Source organism: Macaca thibetana, chromosome X (assembly GCF_024542745.1).
Source record: "Macaca thibetana thibetana isolate TM-01 chromosome X, ASM2454274v1, whole genome shotgun sequence".
Classification (NCBI taxonomy): Eukaryota; Metazoa; Chordata; class Mammalia; order Primates; family Cercopithecidae; genus Macaca; species Macaca thibetana.
This window is the reverse complement of record NC_065598.1, coordinates 43271846-43289677: the sequence shown is the minus strand read 5'-3', so window position 1 is coordinate 43289677 and position 17832 is coordinate 43271846. Positions and strand designations below refer to the sequence as shown.

The following is a 17832-nucleotide window of genomic DNA, read 5'->3' as shown; positions in this document are numbered from 1 at the left end:
CTGCCCATAGAAACTGTATTACCACCAATTCTGCAATGCTTCCAACAACCCAAAATGGCTGCTGTCCCCAGAGAACTGGTATAGGAGACGATTTTACCCACATAGCATGCCTTGGGAGTTCATGTATGCAATGAAGCCTTTGAGGAAATAATCCCTTTGCTTCCCAGGGCATAAATCTCAGGCATACTGTCACTTTGGAACCTAGCTTCCACATTTAGCCCTGCCTTCTCCACCTCTCCCTGGGTCACTTGCTTTACCTTATTTCTTCAAGAATATTCACATTATTCTATCACAGAAAAGTAAGAAATTCCTCAATTTGACTCATGCCACCCTTTTCAGTTCCTATGTGATTTCTGAATTTCTTTCTACAACACATGATCAGCTGTCTCCATTTCCTACCACACACATACATACACACACACACACGCATACACACACACACACACACACAATTTTTTGTATATTATTTAATTAAGTCCACATGAAAATCGGGTCTTTGCTCATTTTTGCTTATTGCTGTATCTCCAGAGCCTAGCATAGTACCTGGCATGCAGTGGACACTCAGGAAATATTTGTTGAAATAATTTATTAATGAATGAATAGAGTTTATAAAACTTCAGATTGCAATTCAAAAACACTCACAAATTCAACGGTATGTATGCCTACTGAAGGCATTCAGTTTCAAAACAAAACAAAACAAAAATCCCATAATGAATTGGCCAAACAAAACACTCCTGGGGCAGGCTCTGGATTGATTCTCCTAGTATTAGGTGGATGAGCTCCTGCTATAGAGCGAGTGAAATTTGCAATCACATTTTGTTATTTACTGTGTGACAATCTTAAGAAACTTTCTTCAACATGTTGCCACAGCTATAAAAGAGAGATAATAATTGTTCTGCCTTGGTGGGTAATGTGAAGATTAAACAAAGTAACATGTATAATTATGCAGCCAAGTGACTGATGCCTGGTAAATGTACCACTGGTATGAGCTATCATCATCACCATTATCCTTAAGGTCACTGATGACCTCCTTTTTTCTAAGCCTCATGGTTTTGTCTCAATCCTTAAACTCCTTTATGCTATGGTTGGTATTGTTGATCATGTATTTCTCTAAATCAGCACTTCCCAAAGGGCGATCTGTGGAAAGTTACTTCTTTGAGGATGTACACAGAATTTGTCAACATTGTTCAGTAAGATAAACACATCAACATTGTTCAGTAAGATAAACACATTATCAAGTTCATTGTGTTCCAGATTACAATAAAGGTAAAGAAAAGGTGCTATGGAGGTCCTTAAGCCAGCTTGCCTGGAGCGATTTAGGACAGCTTCCAGAGCTTTTGGCGTGATTGGCTTGAACACTATGCTTAATGGTGAAACAACAGTAGCATTAAAATCAGAAACAAGGTAGAAATGCCACCATTACCAATTTTATTTAACATTATTGGGCAAGTACTAATCAATGCCATTAGATAAAGGTGAAGTGAGGTATAAAAGAGAAGAGAGAAAATTATCAGTGAATGGATAGTGGAAACTTAGCCTGGAAAATTGATTAAGAAGGAATGAATAAATGAACGAAAGAAAAACAAAAAGAAAATTCAAGGAAAAAGGTGTCTAGTTTAAAAAAAAAATTTTTTTTTTTTTTTTAAAAGATGGAGTCTTGCTCTCTCCCCCAGGCTGGAGTGCAGTGATGCGGTGTCAGCTCACTGCAACCTCTGCCTCCTGGGTTTAAGCAATTCTCCTGCCTTAGCTTCCCAAGTAGCTGGGATTACAGGTGCACACCACCATGTCTGGCTAATTTATTTATTTATTTATTTGTATTTTTAGTAGAGACGGGGTTTCACCATGTTGCCCAGGTTAGTCTCGAACTCCTGATCTCATGATCCGCCCACCTCAGTCTCCCAAAGTGCTGGGATTACAGCTGTGAGCAACTGTGCCCAGCCAAAATTAATATTAAAAGATAAATATCTACCCTGTATACAATGAATTGGAATATGATGGGAAAAAATAAGCTCACTGCTTAGAGCGACATGAACTCAACAAGAGCTCTGAAAAATCTACCTGAAAAATACCTTCAAAATCACCAAAAGACACAATAGAAGATTTGAACAGAAAAAAATAGTTTTTATTTTTGGATAAAAGGAAACAGTATTATAAAGACTTTAATTCCTCCAAATAAATTTACAAGTGTAATGAAATCTCAATTAAAATATTAGTAACTTTTTCTTTACATATTTATTTCTAGACCTGTCCAGGTGAAAAATCACATGGAAAAATAGCATGGCCAGCTTGCCAGGAAATTCCTGAAAAAGCATTATAACTAGCTCAACTTTTCATTAAAATGTATGGCAAAGCTACAGTAAAAAGAGTTGTGCTGGTACAAGATTAGAGAGACAGAGAAATAAGAGCATATGGTCTAGAAATAGCCTAAATTATACAAATCAGTAGGTAAATCCTGGTTTAGTCAATATATTGTGTTGAGACATCTGATTTGGGGAAATTAAAAAAGTAAAGCAGAATCTCTCTCTAACTCTTTACTCAGAATAAACTCAGAAGAAAGATTTAAATGCATAACATAAAAACCTGAAAAAGCTAGAATAAAGTAGGGCAGATTTTTCTAAAATAATATTCTTGGAATAAAGAATGCTTTCTGTGCAAGACACAAAACCCAGACGCCATAAAAAGAAAATATTTGCAACATTCAACAAAGAATTCATTTCTTCAAAATATAAAAAGTTCTCACAAATCAATAAGAAAAATGACCAGACATGCTTTTAAAATAAGTAAAAAGAAAAAAAAAATGTGAACATAAAGTTTTACAGAAGAAATGTAAATGCCTTTCAGTGAAAAGGTGTTCAATCTCACTCATAACTGGAGAAACATAAAAATAAAGTACCATTTTGGCTTCTTGGGTTGAAGGATGAAAATAGTTAAAACATAGTATTGACATGGATGCAGAAAAACAGACTCTGTCTTACACTGTTGGTGGTAAAGTGATTCAACCTTGTTGTCATTAGCTATCAAAACCTATGAATGGACCTCCCTTTGATCCAGCAATTACAACCCTAGTAAGCTCTCTTACATAAACTTACCCATGTGCTTCAAGAGCTACATACAAGGATGTGGTAGAGGCATTCTTTGAAATACTATACAGCTATTAAAATGAATGAAAGTTCTTTGAAATAAATAAGGTGAAATAAGCAAAGTTGAGATTCCCTGTATATAGTATAGGCCCATTGTAGAATAACAAAAAATGTATATACTTCATACTTGCACAGTAAATATCTGAAAGGATACACAATAAACTATCATAGCAGTTACTTTTGGGGTATAGTGCTTGGGGTTGAAGTGGAATGAAGAGTCATCTTTCAATATACACTCACTTGAATGTACTGCACATATATGTTTCCTGTAGAGCATCACTGTGTTTGCAAAGAGAAAACTAGCACACACAAACATTAAGAATTTTTTTCTACCTCAAATTATTTTTCCCCTTAAAATGTTTCAAATACAGCCTACAGATATATGAAATGTGGGCTGTCTTCATGAGAAGCATCTAAGGCATGGATAACAATGGAATATTTCTGCAAGTACATATACTTACCCCTTCACAAGTATCATAAACCTAGCTAAATTCATTCCTTCATCTATTCACCCATAAAATAATATTGCACTCTTACTGAGTCCCGGGCATCATCCTAGGTGCTGTGATACAGATGAATATAACTAAGTCCTCATGAAGCTTACATTTTTATGGGGAAAAAAACAAATAAAGGAATAAATATTAATATTAAGTGATTATGAACTATTAAGGAAATATTAAGTGCTATGAAGATAAATCAGAGTAAGGGGAGAGTGAGCCACGGAGGTGGGGAGTGCACTTTTACACAGGGTCATCAGTGAATGCATCTGAGAGGTGACATTAAAGCAGAGATCTTAATGAAGTAAGGAAGTGAGCCATGCAAGTATCTGGGGAAGATAGGAAAAAGGCTGATGTGCTCAAAGAACAATAAGGCTGGCACAGCCAAAGGGAAATTAGTGAGGAGAAGATGAGACTGGAAAAGTAAGAAGAGACTAAGTGACAGAGTGTCTTGTAGACCATAGCAAGACTCTAGGTTTTGGTCTAAGTACGATAGGGGCTACTGGAGGCTTATAAGTAGGGGAGTGATTCATCTTATTTTAACTTATTAAAAGATCATCCTGGTTTCTGTGAGGAAAGCAGACTGTAGTGGGGCAAAAGAGGAAGGAAGTACAGAGACTAGTAAAGAGGCAGATATCTCTGGCCAAGAGATCATGGTGGCTTGGACAAAGGCAAAAGACCACAATGGCTTGGGTGGGGATAACTGTGGTTGCAGTTGTTGTGGGAAGCCGTGAGATATGGAACATATTTTGAGGCTACAGCCAATAGAATTTGCTGCTGGAATGGATGTGGTGTATGACAAAAAGAGAGGAACCAAGAATGGATCCAAGCTTTTTAACCTGAGCAACTGGTTAAATGGTGGTACCATTTATTAGGTTGGAAACAGCCAGGGGAAGAAGAGTTATGGGGAAATATCAAGTGTCTTGTTTTAGATGCATTAATCTTGAGATGCATAAATGAGCTAAACGTGTGTTATGAAAAAACAGAAATGTGTTATAAATCTTTGCATCCCTAGGATGGAGCCTGCATGTTGCGGTGCCCAAATGCTTGTTGGAATGAATAGAAGAACCATATACTAAGAAAACAAAATCATGCTTATGTGGATGAGGGCAACAGGGAAGTTTCTAATGCTACCTAGATTATATTTATTTCAAGCAATTAAGAAACATTGACAAGGATAGGGTACCATGTCATTTTAACCTTTATGCCTAAGTAAGTCAGCAGATTCTAAATACTGCTAGCACATTTTCTGATCTTTGAACCAGCATTGTGCTTTTTCGCAGAAGACAACAGAGAACTTCAATGTACACGCAAACTTGCCCTTGATACATAAAACCATTCCTATCTATCTATCTATCTATCTATCTAATCTATACCTACGCCCATCTGCATTTTGTACTTCCTTTCAGATACATAATTCTCTGCTTTTGGAAAGGCCAAATCTTATAATCCCTTTGATAGACTAAAAAAGATAGGGCTGTCTCAAGTAATAAACAGATGAAAGCTAACAATTAACTTCAATTTGCCCTGAATTCAACAGACTGGTTGTCTAGACAGTCCTAATTTATTTGATTATTGTTCAGCATTCATCTTCACTTTAGATAAAAGGATCTCACCCAAGTTAGGGAATGCAATTACCCCTTAATTTGTTATTTGCCCCATTCTTTCATTGAAACTTAAAATACACCAGGGACACTCCATATTGCTGTCCTTGGACTCTGCACGCTAGGATGGGCTGTAGTTCCCTAAATGTTTTATGGAACATGAGTCCTCAAGAAAGATGCTCTGGGGAGAAGAATCAATGTTCATGGAAGTTGGAACACCATATACTGTTTCTCCTTCTGGGAAATGCCTGGTGCACACTGGCATATGGTCCTGAGAAGTCCTGCAGCAAAAAGACCCATTTAACTCAGCATTTATCCACCCTCTGCTTTTTAAAAAAATGTATATCTGAAAACACACTTTAGGAAAGCTTGTTTAATCTCTTATAAGATTGATTATTCAAATAGCATAATAAACTCCCAAAGGCAAGGTCCTAGGTGAACAATGCCTAGAGCACAAGCTGAGCGTGTTGGGGCAAGGTTTTAGTGTAGCTATGGTGTACACTCTGATGCCTGCCTAGTTCTTTCTCTTTATTCCTGAAAGTGACATCTTTCTTCAACTTTGATATTCATCATCACCTAGGAATTATACAGAGTACACTGCATGATATATTAAGTTAATTATTATTCAGTGAAGTGGTCTCTGGCCAACAGAATTCTTACATAACTGCACATTTGGACTCTTGGACAGAACACTCCAAGGACAATAAAAAGTATAGTCAAATGTTAACTCATATTGCCTCATTTTTGAGGCAATCAGATTTCATCAGATTTTCGAAGAGGCATTTCATTTTTGAGGCAATATGCCAAAGCAGAAAAGCAGAGAGCAAACCCCACAAATTTTACCCAAGGCATATAGTGATGCACAATTGACAAATATTTACTGAATGAATGAACAGACATATACAAGCAAGAAAATGGTCTTTAACTTAGGCCACAGCTCCAAGCTAACTCATTTAATCTGGAAATGGTCACCTTAAAGGTCATCTTCATTACATTTCAGAATTTATCCAAAATCTATGACACTTCTGTCGAGTCCTTTCCTTGTCACTTTCTCCAGGTGGAATTAACTCCTCTCTTCTCTGTGCTGACATTGGACCTCTGAACCAATTTCAGGTATGAAGAGCATTTCAGGCTCATTGCTGTAACCCCTGTGATACAGAGGTTACATAGAGTCTATTCCTCACACAAGTCACTGAATAGACGATGGGCTAATGATACTTTAAATAAACAATCTTTGAAAACTACTAAAAGAAATCATCTTAACCACCACAGCCTTCCATTTCCTTCACCAATGTTTTCTCCCAAATTCTTTCTTTTCAAAACATGTCAAGTTCACTTCTCTAGTTATCATGGACCTAATATAGCAAATGTAGGTGCCTTCGTTTCCAGCCTGAATGTTTTGACTCTTCATCATGGTCTATTTAAAATTTCATTACTAGTAACTGTCTAATGATGTAATGAATCCTCTGAAATATTTTTCACCACTTTCATGAAGCCTCAGTATCAGCTAAAAATAATTACACTACTAGGACAGTGACACAGAAGAGGTTTCCAGAACACTGGCCTGGTGCAGGGGAGAAAAACATCTATGTGTAAAAATATGCTTTTTTTTTTGGTGAAAAGGTCCAATAGCTTTCATCAGATTTTCCAAGAGACATTTGGTCCAAAAGGTCAAGAATCACTGATCTAAACTATCCCAACAATCTCTACATATCCTAAATGCACTAGGAATGGACTTTCCAAAAAGGAAATAGATTTGTCATATGAAAGTCATTTTACCTAATAGGGTGCCCCATATTTTTAAATTTAAATGTTCAGAAAGCAATAACATTCCCTGTGATATCGTATATAAATTTTTGTCAAGCAGTAGTCACTATGCTTTAGAGCATCAACCTTCAAAGAAAAGCAATAGTAAGGTTTACTGCAGATCTATGGATAAGCTGACAAAGCAAGTCCAGTGAGGTGAGGTACAGAAAGAGCACTGTCCTAGAAGTCAGTATTTTATGCATCCAAGGACAAGTTATAAAGCTAAGAATTTTGTGGCATTTGGTAATTCCCTTGACCCCTCTGAGCCTCTGTTTCAGTCCCTTTGGGCTCTTATAGGCCACTATTCTATAACCCTTGGACATGGTTAATATATAATTACTTCGACTCTTAAAGTTTATCATCTGTTTTTTATGTTCTTAACACTTTTATCTGATCAATCAATTAAATATTGTGAATGAGTGTGCTTTGTTTACTTTGGCCTAGCAACAACTAGAAAAGGGTTTTTCAAGAAGTCTCAGAGAAGCCATGGGGCAAGTGTGAATGAGCACCTGTGGAGAGACCCAGGCCCTGATTTAAGTTTGTGAAGAATGTCAGTATGAGAGATAATGCAAACTCTTCCCAGAATAAAGCATAGAAGAAAAAAACGTTGAGGAGGGTCCAAGAAAGAAAACTAAAGAGACGGATCTTCATGAAATTGACTAATTACTAAAAATCCATACCAGAAGATATATCACATATAACTTAATCCAACTTCTTGGATGATAAAACCACAGTTCAAAGACTTTCAATTTCCCTAATACACAATGATAGATGGCAACACAACGAGAAATAGATTGTTTGAAGGAAAATACAAATTGCTGATAAAAATATAAAATATTTGTCATGATAAAGGAGGAGAAACAGTCCCAACAATCAATTTGTCTCAAATGCTCACAACATTTAGAAAATGTTTTGATTCAATTTTTGAAGTTCTAATTACTCAAAATTAAAATTAAAAAAAACACCTATCATTATGAAATCTATACATCTCATACATACAAGTATATTCCTTAACAACTATTTATCAGGTGTCTATACTTTCTAAATCACAGGGCTGGGCACCCTATATGTAATATAAAACTAGAATACAACCTTAGTCTTTCTGAGTACACTTGAATGCAAATACTGCAAGATTTTTCATAGGTTAAAATATTTCTATGCCACAACTACACAAAGATTGTGACCCAATATTCACCAATAATGGTGTTCCATGTTTCTTTTTCTCCATTACTGGTCTCTGTAATGTATGCAATTATGCTATACCTAGATCTACTGTTAAATACATGTTTCACAATAGCTGAGGATTATGTAACAATTCAAATCAATTAGTATTGACTAAATGCTAAAATTTCCCATTAAATGCCAGATAAATCCAAAAGCTCCCTCAACCATGAAGATTTCAAAAAAAAAAAAAAAAAATCAGAGCACAAATAAATGTAATTCTTGTGTTCTTTGTTCAGTATTTTAAAAGTTTATGAAGTAAAAACATCCTAAAAATAAAATATAAAATAGGGGCAGAGAAGTGTCCTAAACAGCACAAAATTAATGCTCAGCCCACATTGAACCTCAGAGTATTCAAATAACTAAGGCACCCAAAATAAGTGGCATTTCTTATATGGAAGCTTTTCTTAATCACTGCAAAACCACACAGTACATGCTGCCAAGTTCTGGGTTAAAATGCCTAAAATGGTCCCAGCAGAATAATTTTTACGGGAAAAAAGGGAAATTGTGGTATGTTGTGGACTCAGTCATCGGAACGCTGAACATTAGTCATTTTTCTTGCGAAATGGCTTTTCTGTCTCTCAGATGATAAGAAAAATTCATTCCTGCTGATTTTATACAGCACTGAATTCTGGGCAGCTAGTGTTCTCAATTCTTTTAGCAGAGCTCAGCTGATGGACAAAAATAGAGAGGAATTCTATTGCTTAAACACTATTTGGACATGAAGAGGTTTTTCTACATGACACTTGGAATTTAATTGCATACAAAAAAAAAAAAATGAAGAAACACTGTATTCACCCAGGACAATCCAGCGTTATGACTAAGGCATTTTCACTGTGCACTCGCTAACCATTCACAGCTCACACAGGAACAAAAATCATGGGCAGACGTGGCACACTGGGGTCATCTCAATAGCTACCAGGATCACATCCCTAGAGGCATAGGAAACAACTACTGTCATTCCCTGGAACTCTCGCCATTGGGAAATTAAGCACTGCTCATGTCTGGCTTACTCTCATGACTGTATCTGTATTCCTCTAGTATCTCCTGTATGGTATGTCTTTTTTTCCATCCTCTTATTTCTACCTGTTAAAATTCTACTTATCTCTCAAGATTCCTGCACTTTGTTCATATTCATAACATTAATATTTATCTCACTGCATTGATATTTATCTCACTATATTCCTATCAATTATTATCTCACTGTATTCATGTCAATTATTCACCCAGTTGATTACTTCTTCCAGAAGATAGAAGTACCTTATATACAGGGATGCTACTTACTCATCTTTATATACCTCTTTCTTTCCCCATGATCTGGTCCCTGCTTAGTATATGGGTAGAGGCTCCTGAAATGCTTAAACAAGACCAGGAGCCAGAGCTACCTCTACCTGTAATGAGTTGCTTTGAGAGATCGAGCATTTCCTATCCTTAAATGCGTTCAAAGCTACAGCCATCTGGCCCTAATCACCAGAGAGGTGCTGTCAAGAAGATTAAAATCTTAGGTGATTAGACTAGATTGCCTTTTAAAACCCCTTTGACCCAAAGACTCAAATTCCAAACAGACTCATGAAGCAAGTATACATTGTCCCCTGGAGGTGGGCTTTTTTCTTGTTTCCTTTTTTTCTCTACTAAAGAGAGCCATTTCAGAAATTCTCAGTTGAGGGCACATTTTAAAATCTTCCACCGCTAGTTTTCTGTCATTTATTATATCTGTGGCAGCTCATGAGTAAGAACTAGCACCTGAATTCAGTGACTGAGCCATTATCCTTAAAATCAAATCATGAAATAAGAGATAGAAAACAAGTGTAAATTGTTTGTTAAGTACAGATTACAAGCTCTACAAGAGGAGAGAAAAATCAATGGGAGGCAGAGTGATCAAGGAAAGGATCTTCAGCCAAGTGTTGAAGGATAGATAGAATATAAATGTAAGAGAAAAGCACTTCCATGTTAAGATCAAAACAGAAAAGGCATGAAGGGACAAAATAAAGGTAGTGTAGCCTGAGGACACGAGGCAGTGAGACTAAAGCTCAAACCCATGTTGGAAAATAGTAGGAAATGCTACTTGTCACGATGCGGGGCGGGGTAGGGAGGTGTTTGAGAGACTGCTGATAGGACAGCACTAAAGGCCCTGAGCAGAGGCGCAAGGTGATGAAAGAAGTGTTTAAGAAAAATCAAGTCTGGGAGAACACTGCATGCAGGATGGACATAAAGGGAGAGACATTATTGTAAAGGGTGGCCACTGGGAAGGGGGTCATAACCAGGTAGCTTCAGGGGTCAAGAGCTTTTTCAATAACATTGATGGAACCTGGAGGCCATTATCTTAAGTGAAAAAACTCAGAAAGTCAAATACCATATGTTCTCACTTACAAGTGGGAGCTATATAATGTGCACACACAGACATAGAGGTATGGAATAACAGACATTGGTGACTGGAAGGGTGTGGGGGCAGGAGGAAGGTGGGTGATGAGAAATTACCTAATGGGTACAATGTACATTATTCACATTATGAATATACTAAAAGCCCAGACTTCACCACTACGCAATCTATCCATGTAACAAAATTGCAGGTGTATCCCTTACATTTATACAAAAATTTTTTTCAAAAAGAGTCTGTCCTGGTGATGGGGGGAAGGAGGTCATCATAGAGAAAGGAGAAGAGAGATAGCCCCAAAGAAGAGTGAGAAGGATCTGCTAAAGGGGTGCAGAAGATAAAACAAAAGATTATGTCAAAAATTATAGAAGGGATGGTAGTGCTAAGAACAGAGTCAAGGAACTGAGGAAAAGAAGTTGGACTGGCTAGCACAGTAGCTATGGTACATGTTGAACCTGAAGTGTTCAATCGTGAAATACCCAGGAGCAGATAAACTATGGGACAGTTCAGGGAAAGAAGAGGATTCAAATGAGAGATTTGAGAGTTTTCTACAGAAAAGGGACAGCTGAAGTTCTAGAATGAGAAAGAAAGGGAGAGAGTACCTAAGAACCCCAAAGTGATGAACAGTGGAATCTTTCAAAACCAGATGCTTGCAAGAATATGAGCACAATGAAAGCGATGGAAAAGCAGCAATCGGTATGGGATAAAAATTCAGGATCCAATAGCATCGCAGAAAACATGAAAGGAGTTTCAAAAAGGAAATGGTGATAGACGATGAATGGTTAAGGACCAGAGCATTTTAAAGATATCACTAGACCAACAAATCGGCAGGGTTATTTCCCCTCTCAACTATTAACATACTATATATAATTATTTAATTGGTGGTTAGGCAGATAAAAAGAGTTTGTGGTTGTAAAACATAGTCTATTTTATGTTTTATAATGACAAAAAAGGAGATACATCAAGATGCTGTTATTCTCTGTGTAGAGAGATTAAAAAATAATGTTGCTAATATGGATCAATTCTGAGTAATGTCACTTAGAATATGTACTCTTCTAGGAGCTATATAATAGAAATAACACTGCTGATGCTATGGATTGGTGATGTATTATGAATGTGTGGGTAACCTATCAAAGCATGCAAGTCCTAACAAAAGTTGTAAAGAACATCCAAAAGCATATAAAACTGCCACAGGGACTATTAAGTAATTCACGGGATACTGCCAAGCACACATAAAAATGGTATGTTTCTGAATTCACAAGAATGCTTGGGAAGTGATGCTTCTCACCGGCTCATGAAACACTCAGTTGATGTCCAGGATCTAACATGAGCCACACTTGGCAACTACTTTCATTTCAGTTGTGAACCATCTGCGAAGGTACCACAGATAGAAAGCAATGTTTCTGGTCAGTCTGAGTATTAAAATCACTCAGATCTGACTGATGGAGATGACATTAGAGGAAGCCAAGTGCTTTTTCCAGTGTCACTGAAGCTGGCCTCTGGAATAGGGGTGTGAACTACTGTGTAAGAAACGCCCTAAATGGAAATAAATTAATAATTAAGAGTGACCATGGACAGATTCAGGTTTTGTGGGACCTACAACTTATATAACTTGGGTAACCTCTCTAAGAAATAAGAAAGCAAAATTGCAAATACAGGACTGAGTATGAAACTGGTTATTTATTTAGAATGAGAACCGAAGAGACCTACAGTTATAAGGCCATAAAGCATTAAGTTTATCAGCTACATGGTGATTTCACCTCTGCTAATGACCAAGTATTGAGCATAAAGTATAGAAAGGGAGGAAGAGCAGGTAATCAGGCAGAGGAAAAATACAAAAACAACGCTCCTTAAGGAATTCTGGAGACTGAACAAGAAAAAGACTAAGAATAAAATCCCAGAAAGAACTCTGAATTGCAGAATACACATGGTATGGAGATGGGAGAGGACCCAGAACCCCTCCTCAATGTATATAACACATTGCCATCACATTTATTTTCCAGTGATCTGCAACCATATTGCTTCTAGGAGGCTTGCCTAGTGGGACCAGATTTTGGGAAACAGCAGCCCACTTCATTGCAGGTACTCAACAAGTGCTTTTTGAATGAATAAACAAATATATAAATACATAAAGAGAAACAAGGTGAAATACTCCTTTTTCTTACTCTCCACCAGGAGCTGCTTTCCTCTGATGCTCCAACATACAAGTATGTTTTTGCTGGTACTGGCTGGAACTGTCAAAGCAACAGTTCATGCCAATCTCTTCTCTTGGCCTGTTCAGGATAAAGAGGTGACTGTTTATCCTGAACAGGCCAAGTCAAAAGCTATCTCTACCCAACATTAATTTGTAAGCATGTTCAGCGTCTCCTCGAAAGATTTTTATATAAAAATGGCTACTGTGGGGCCACTCTACTTACTCACTCCCATCATCTTTCTCTTTCTGAATCAGACCCTGCAGGGATAACTCAGAAATTATTAACACCTAGTGGGGGCAGGATAGGTCAGTGTGGTATTCTAGCCAGGGCTGAAAGGTAACAAAATTCCTAAATTTCGAACATTTTACCAATGATGGCAACATAGGTGACAATTAATATATCAATCATGATGAGGCTTCCAGGAAGATATTGAAAAGCCTCATGCACCACTCACTTGGTTAGCCACAAATCCAAGCCTGGACCAGGGGAACCCTGGCCCACCAACTGGCTCATGAAGACAAGATTCAGGTGGTGGTACCTCTTAGTGAAAGAAGGAAGGAGGATACAACAGGGCACTCTGCTTCATAAAGGGATTCTCTTTGGATAATAAATGCCCTACACCTTCCTGCAAGTTCATATATATATATACACACACAAAGTTCATATATATACACACACAAACACACACACACACACACAGAGGAATAGTTTAAGAGCTCACTCCCTCTTCCCCCCCCCTTTTTTTTTTTTTCCTACCTTTTCTTAAAGGAGTCTACCTCCTTCCTCTTCACCCACTAAATTTTCTAGGGAAAATAGAGAAGAGCAGGGCTGGAATAACACTACTGCTCCCTCAATACTACAGAAATCTGTATCCTGATGTTCTGTTTAGGGCAAAGGATATGAAATCAGTGAGGCAAAGCAGCCACCTCAGGAATTAGTACTGCAGGTCTTAAATGGGAGAAAATCGTTCAGCCACTTCCAAGCTAGGTGATTCGACCTCAAGAGAGTTATTGAAACTCCCCAGACCTCAGTTTCTTGGTTTTGCAAAACGGGGATGAATTTAGTTCACATCACACAGGACTGTTGAGGACTGAGAAAATCCACGTAAAGTGCTAAATATAACTGCACAGCAAGAGCTAATTAAATATTAGTATTTAATAGTAGTAGTAGTAAAATTATTGTGTCTGACTCCCCCAATCACACCACCAGCAAAACTGGCACAACCCCCACTCCCACCTCGCAGGATATGGGGCCGAGCCATGGCTACACTACACTCTCGCATGCATGAGAGACCCCCAAACGCCACAAGCGCTACTGCAGGTTCCCTACCCCTGACTGGCCATGACCCCCCAGGCCACCGCTACGGTCCACACTGACCTGAAATGCCACCTCCGATCACGACCACGTCGAACATGTGGCCCGCGATACTCGCCTTCTCTTGATTCTCCATGCTTGGGCTGACACTCTCCTGGGTCGGAGGCACAGGAGTGCGGACGGCAAAGGGTGGGAAGGACCCTTCTACCAACTCCCCCGGGGAGCCCGGGGGCGGAGCCGATCCTTCTTTTGATACCCGGGGGGAGCCGGGCACTGTGGGCGGGGCGAACCCTTTTGCTGATACTCCGGGAGCGCCCAGGGGCGGAGCTGATCTTTCAGCTGATACCCGGGGGGAGCTGGGCACTGAGAGCGGGGCGGACTCTTGTACTGACACTCTGCGAGAGTTATTAGGTTTAGAATGTCCTTGTGTCGGCAGTTGGAAAGGATTACTGGGTGCAGGAGGTTCTTGTATTGAACCCTGCGGAGTGTGAGGCACTGAGGTGGGGGTAGACGCCTGCCTTGACACTTGGGGGATGTTATGGGGTGCAGGAGGTGCTTGTGGCGACACTGGGGAGATGTTATCCGGCAGAGGTGGTCCTGGTACCAAATCCCAGGGGAAGTTGGGCACTGAGGATGTGGCAGACCCTTGTACTGACACTCGGGGGGTGTTACTGGGTGTAGGAGGTGCTTGTATTGACACTTGCGAAAGGTCATTGGGTATAGGAGGTCCCCGTACAAATATCCAAGTGTAGCCGGGCACTGAGCTCAGGACGGAATCCGGGGGCAGGTTGGGTACTTTTACCGAACCCTGTGGGGGGCTGAACCCTGAGGAGAAGACAGACCCTTGCAATGACTCGTAGTGGGAGTTTACGGGCGGGGTAGGTCCTGTTACTAATACCCAGGGAATGCCGGTGTCCTGGTTGGAGTCTGTGGCGGCCACATCGGAGGAGTTCGAGCGGGTGGTAGACTCGGGGATCCGATTGCTCGGGTTGTAAGCGCTGAAATCCCGGAGGCCACTCTTGGAGTCGGAGTCCATACTTTCGCTAAGACCGGGGGTGCTGATTCGGGAGGGTATGCTGGAGGTCCAGGAGGCGGCCTCGGCCGTTGAGGACGTGCTCCACTGGGAACTGGCTAGCGGATCCGAGACCGACCGCCACTCAGAACGGATGCTCCATTCGGACGCGTTGTACGAGGTGTCGTCAAAGTTGGAGGCCGGGTTCGGGACCTGGGAAGTTGTGCCCCTGGCTTCGGGCGGGCCCTCCGCCTCGCGCCCGGTGCCGGTGCCAGTGCCGGTAGTGGTGCCAGTGCCGGTAGTGGTGCCAGTGCCGGTAGTTGTGCCAGTGCCGGTAGTGGTGCCAGTGCCGGTAGTCGTGCCAGTGCCGGTAGTGGTGCCAGTGCCGGTAGTGGTGCCAGTGCCGGTGCCGGTGCCGCCGGGGGAGGAGGCTGAGGCGTTTGTGCTCATGTTTCTGGAGCGCGCTGGGCGCTGGGGGCGGTGTTCTGCTTCCCGCAGCCCTTCTCCAGTCGGGCTGTTCCCGGTACCCACTCTTGGAGGCCAGCCCCGGGCGCCGGGCCCACTCAGGGGCGGGGAGATGTGGCTGTACGCCGGCCTGGCCCCGCCTTCCCGGCCTACCTGCCTGCTCGCGCTGGAAGCCCGGCCACTGGGCGTGGCCGGGCGATGCCACTGCAGGCGGGGGGCGCGGTTGCTTGGCGAGAGTGGAGGAGTGGATGTGGGTGTAGCCGCGTAGTGTCTCAACCTAGTGCTTTCATTCTTTGGTTTTAACTGAAAGCTATCTGGGCAAGAGTGAACTTAAGGAAGCAGATATGTGAAGGAGGCTGAGCCGGGCAGGATCGCAGGATCGCAGGGTGCTGCCCCACTTGGTCTGGCCCCTTTGTGACGTCATGTATAGCCAGTCGAGGTCTGCGCAGCCTCCAGCTCGCACTAGGTTGAGGGCGGGGCGGGGAGGAGCGGGGAGGGGAGGGGTAGGGAGGAGCGGGGAGGGGAGGGGCGGGGAGGAGTGGGGAGGGGAGGAGCAGGAAGGAGCGGGGAGGGGCAGGGCAGGGATGGGCAGGGATGGGCAGGGTGGGACGGGGCGGAGCGAGGCGAGGCGAGGCGAGGCGGGACGGGACGGGGCGGGGCGGGGCGGCGCGGGGCGGGGCGAGAACCGTCACTTGTGGGAGACCAGGCAATTATTGGTTCTCTATGGGGTTTTTCAAGCTGAGGCGCTTAACCCAAATCGAAGCAAGTACGCAAGAAAAATAACTCACCTATCATGTATTAAGTGGGACTGCATTTTAAAAGCGAAGGTCAAAGGGATGGCTAAGGTGCAGAAACAAATGAAATAAAAAACATGTGTTTCCCCATCCTACTGAAAAGAGTGCTATTTAGTGCATGTATTTTACTGTTCAGCCAGCCTTCTGTTTGCTAGTTTTATCCCTTTCTTAATTTTCCACTTTTTCTTATCCTGAATTTGTCATCAAAAGCTGAATTTGTCATTACTGGAACCCTCACAAATAGGTGAAATCGTGACATAAATTTAGAGAAAGTGATGAGAACTTGAGGAAGCTAACAATGTCTGCTCCCACCTATAAACATTTCTCCTGTTGCCCCTCACCCCATTCTGTATCAAACATCTTGTTGAATAAACTGTAAAGAAATATGGATTTAGTCTTTTCTTCATCCTGTTTTAATAACTTTTACTTCCTAGAAAAGGACTTGAGACTTATGACTAAATTGAAATCATTTTTATCTTGGTAGACTTTGAGCATAGAGAGAAGAAAAACTAGATATAAAGAAATCAGCTCTTTCTAATGTGATTCTGTCCACCTTTCTCCTTATTCTCATTGTTTTCATTTATTTTCATTCAAATACTTGATTTCACACTATGTGCTAGGCACAGGGCACAGTACTGGGATACACAGGCAACACAAGACAGAGACCATTATCATTGAACACACAGTCTAGTGGATGAGCCAATAGAGGACATAGACAACTGTCTATCTGATGTGTAAATACAGACTCTGACAAACGTTATATTAGAAAGATCCACAGGGATAATAAGAAAGTGTTAGGGTGTCCTGAGTCCTGACCCCTCAGGACATTAACTTTGGGAGAGGGAGTGTAAAAATGTTTTAGAAAGAAGAAACAATGTGTGCAAAGGCCCTGTGGTAGGAAAAAAAGCATAGTTCATTAAGGCAACTAAAAGTTACTCTGTGGAGCTGTGGGCAAGGGGAGAAGTATAGGAGACAAGGCTGCTGAGGCCGCCGAGGCCAAGGTAGCAATCTTGGCCTTTATCCTAAGAGCAACAAAAGCCACTGCAAGACTTTAAGCAAGTGGCAATATACCTAGATTGCAACTTGGAGAGGTCTCTCTGCCTGCCATGTGCAAAATCGGGCAAGAGTAGATAGGTACAGGTAGACCAAAGTTAGGAATTCTTTAAAGAACGAGGTGAAAGTGTCTTAGACTGAGGTAAGTGGTGGCAGTGGAGCTGGAGACATGTGGATATCTTAGAGACATTTACATATAAGATCGACAGGACTTGGTTGTAGCTAGGATTTGGAAGACTATGAGCATGTTTTTGGACATGATGAGTTTCAAGTGCCTTTGAGACATCCAGATGAATGTTACAGAGTAGGCAACTGAACGTAAAGCCTGAGACTCAAAGTAAGAGTTTGGCTGGAGAT

General features: G+C 41.0%; 1 protein-coding gene across 1 annotated transcript in view; it reads right to left on the bottom strand.

Moving 5' to 3' along the window:
- The window catches only part of LOC126945545 (amine oxidase [flavin-containing] A-like), an 85552-nt gene extending 69747 nt beyond the window's left edge, over positions 1-15805 (bottom strand). The window contains exon 1 of the mRNA XM_050775579.1: positions 14215-15805. Within this exon, the coding sequence (XP_050631536.1) occupies positions 14215-15613 (1399 nt within the window). The 5' untranslated portion in view covers positions 15614-15805. The remainder of the gene's footprint in view (positions 1-14214) is intronic.
- Positions 15806-17832: the final 2027 nt, after the last annotated feature.